The sequence below is a fragment of the Chanos chanos genome, chromosome 6 (genome assembly GCF_902362185.1).
Source record: "Chanos chanos chromosome 6, fChaCha1.1, whole genome shotgun sequence".
NCBI classification, from domain to species: Eukaryota; Metazoa; Chordata; class Actinopteri; order Gonorynchiformes; family Chanidae; genus Chanos; species Chanos chanos.
In genome coordinates this window covers 39,046,416-39,049,593 of record NC_044500.1, presented here as the reverse complement: position 1 = coordinate 39,049,593, position 3,178 = coordinate 39,046,416, and the positions used below count along the sequence as shown (strand labels likewise).

At 44.6% G+C, this 3,178-nt stretch overlaps 1 protein-coding gene across 1 annotated transcript; it reads right to left on the bottom strand.

The window, feature by feature from the left end:
• Positions 1-1,436: 1,436 nt before the first annotated feature.
• On the bottom strand, positions 1,437-2,849 carry LOC115815625 (G-protein coupled receptor 61-like). The gene has a single exon (XM_030778592.1). It carries the CDS (start codon positions 2,847-2,849, stop codon positions 1,437-1,439), a length of 1,413 nt encoding a protein of 470 aa, XP_030634452.1.
• Between the last annotated feature and the right edge of the window lie 329 nt (positions 2,850-3,178).

Genomic DNA, 3,178 nt, shown 5'->3' with positions numbered 1-3,178 from the left:
CACACACACACACACACACATATATATATATATATATATACACACACACACACACACACACACACACACATATATATATATATACACACACACACACACACACACACACACACACACACATATATATATATATATATATATATATATATATATATCCTGTGGATAAAAGATGTCTCCTACCCATTCAGAGCACAGTTCATCTCTTTTCGTACTTGAGCTACCCTGACCCTGTAACTGTTTCTCTTGAGGTATAGACATGTTTACTCTGTCAGAGATCTTTACATTATAATTATGATTCAAACTTTACTACTGCCAATAATAACAATAATAATAATAATAATAATAATAATAATAATAATAATCACCATCATCATCGTTCAGTGACAATGTTTCAAAGGGTTGCACTTTCTTTCAATCCATGTCCCACATCAGTGAGAACCTTCTGACAAAATAAAGAATAAATATGTAAATAAATACGTACACTAATTAAAAACTATACACTCATAAATATTGAAAATATCTCAGACAATATCCTTTTTATATCCCACTTCTTCTGCTCTCTGAAGGTGTGACACATATCAATAAAAAGATATGCAAAGGCATTGCAGCTGCAAATGTCATTTTGTACTTTTTTTTTTTTTTCAAACAAGGCTGTCAGGTTTTTATACAACTAGCATCTGATTACTGAATGCTTAAACAAAATAATTTTATAGAAAGAGGTAGAAAGACTTTTAAGACTTAGAAAATATACTTAAAGTGATGGCAGGTTATGGCATAATTTTGTCTGTTAACAGCCATTTGCCTAACCTAAGAGATTACTGGCCTGACCACAACTGCTTAATTGTCGCAGAGTGCAATAGTCTAGACTTCATGTCAAATTCACGAAACTTAGACAATTCACTTTGGGGTACACGGTGAGGGAATTTGTCCATATCATCACAGTTTTCCCTAAACTCAGTGATCAGTTGCAAGACATGAATCTTGATGAAAATAATCACCATCCACTGAAGTTGCATACAGAATACGCTTATTTTTAGAACAATATCAAGGTGTAAGGTATAAGGAATTTGCCTTGGAAAGCTGTCTTGCTTACATTAACTTCCAGACACCAAAAAAATGATCACAGATTAAGGGTTTAAAGTGCCTCATTGTGCACAGATATGAATCACCATCCACAAATCTCATAAATAAAAATGCATAATACATACTATTTCACAAGGAGGAACCGCTTAAATTTTATGCATGCATGTGAAAAAATGGAAACTGAATTAAGTAATCCTGATGTTCTTACACAGATATCATTGGTGGAGGTGTTCGATGGAGGCAAAATAATTGTGGAACATTTCTGTCCACCAAAAGACAAAAAAAAAATAAAAATCCTAAACCGTGTCAGCGTCTAAGAAGTTCAGTTAATGAAGCTTAGAGATGCTCCTGACTCAGCTGTCCGAGACGATAAGATTATTTTTTATCTGGTGTTGCTCTAAGAACTCTGATGTCTCCTCTGCAATCTGTCCGGGAATGCGGAAGTCAATGGGAATAGGCTGCTGCTGCTGAGGGTGGGTGGGCTGGGACTGGGCATGGCCTACGGGCCGATGAGGCTCACCCTTGGGGCTGGAGGTGCTTTGTGAGTCCTGGGGCTCCAGATTGCAGCCCGTGCCCTGGAGGAACTGCATGAAGTTCTCTTCAATCGAACCTTCTCTACTGGGTAGCCTATCCTCGTCCTCGCCGGCTGGCCGACGGAAAAGACAGGGAAGGTGCTTGCCCAGCTCTTCCCTGATCTGTCGGTTCAGGCAGCCATAGAAGAAAGGGTTCGAGGTGAAGCAGAAGTAACCAATCCACGTGACCACATCCTCTAGAGGGGCAAGTGTCGAAGGCTGAGCTGAGGCCAGCGCTGAGTACAGGTGGAAGGAGAAATAAGGTAGCCAGCAGAAGAGAAACTGCCCACCTACAGCGACAAGCACCGCTGCTGCCTTGCCTCCGCCGAAAGGTCGTTGTGGAGTGCCCCGGCCGGCCACTGTTCCTGTGCCCGTCCCAGAGCTGGTCACCATGGTGGAACGACTACTGAGGGATTCGGAGCGCTGGCGTCGCGGTGTGTCCATCCAGGTGGGCAGCGGTCCGTGGTGCATGGCTGCGACCCTTGCCACTTTGAACATACTGCAGTACACCACCAGGATAACAAGAAGTGGGCATAGAAAGTATACCACGGTGAAGAGTACCATGAAGGCCAAGCGATTGGTCCCACCTCCTGTCCAGTGTAGTGAGCAACGTCTGTGTCCCTGAGTAGGGGATGCTGCTACACCCCCGCTAACCCCACCACCTCCTCCCTCCAGAAGCGGGCTCTTTCCGCCCTGGAAGGCCCAGGCCAGTAGAGGCAGGGCTGACATGGCTAGAGCTTTCACCCAGATTCCGGCTAGCACTGAACCTACCAGACCCAGAGTCATTTTGACTTCATAGCGCATTGGATGTACAATATAGTAATACCTCTCCACGTTGATGGCAGAGATGGAGAGAATGGCGGCACTGACAAAACAGACGCTTAGGAAGAGGTAGCTCCGACACAGCGCATCTCCAAAGAAGGCTCGACTCGAGAGCATGCCCAGAGGCATCAACACCAGCGCCGCCAGCAAGTCCACGAGGCACAGGTGGAAGACGAAGGCAAACTTTCGGAGCTGTGGTGCCTTGGCAATGACGACCATGACAGCTGCGTTACCTATCACAGCCAGCAAGTCCATTAGGAGCATGGCCAACAGGGCTAATGACTGGGACAGAGCTCCTCCCTCAGAAGGTAGTGAGATGGACACATTGGCCGCCCACTGGGCTGATGTGGAGTAGTTCCACTGCGGCTCCATAGGGGAGTGGGATGAAGCAAGCTAATAATATCACTCATGAGCCCATCTCCCATTCTTCACAGCCAGGAAACTGAAGCAGGTATCAGTTAGCACCACTTGTGTAAGAGACAAACCCAGACTGGTGTGGGCACTTCAGGAGAGAGCAATTCAGCAGAGTATTTAAGAGAGTGGTCTGCTACTCATTCAGCATGTTCCAAGAGGAGACATTTACTGGTGAAAGAGAAGAGGACAGTGGGTGAGAGATTCTTGTATCAGAGGGGAAAACTAACATCATTTTCAATACTTTCTACATTAAATAAACAAGCTTCAAACTAAATAGTGTGAACAGT

What these genes read in the sequence shown, in the direction of transcription:
- LOC115815625 (XM_030778592.1), bottom strand. Translation starts at nt 2,849, where the DNA reads ATGGAGCCGCAGTGGAACTACTCCACATCAGCCCAGTGGGCGGCCAAT.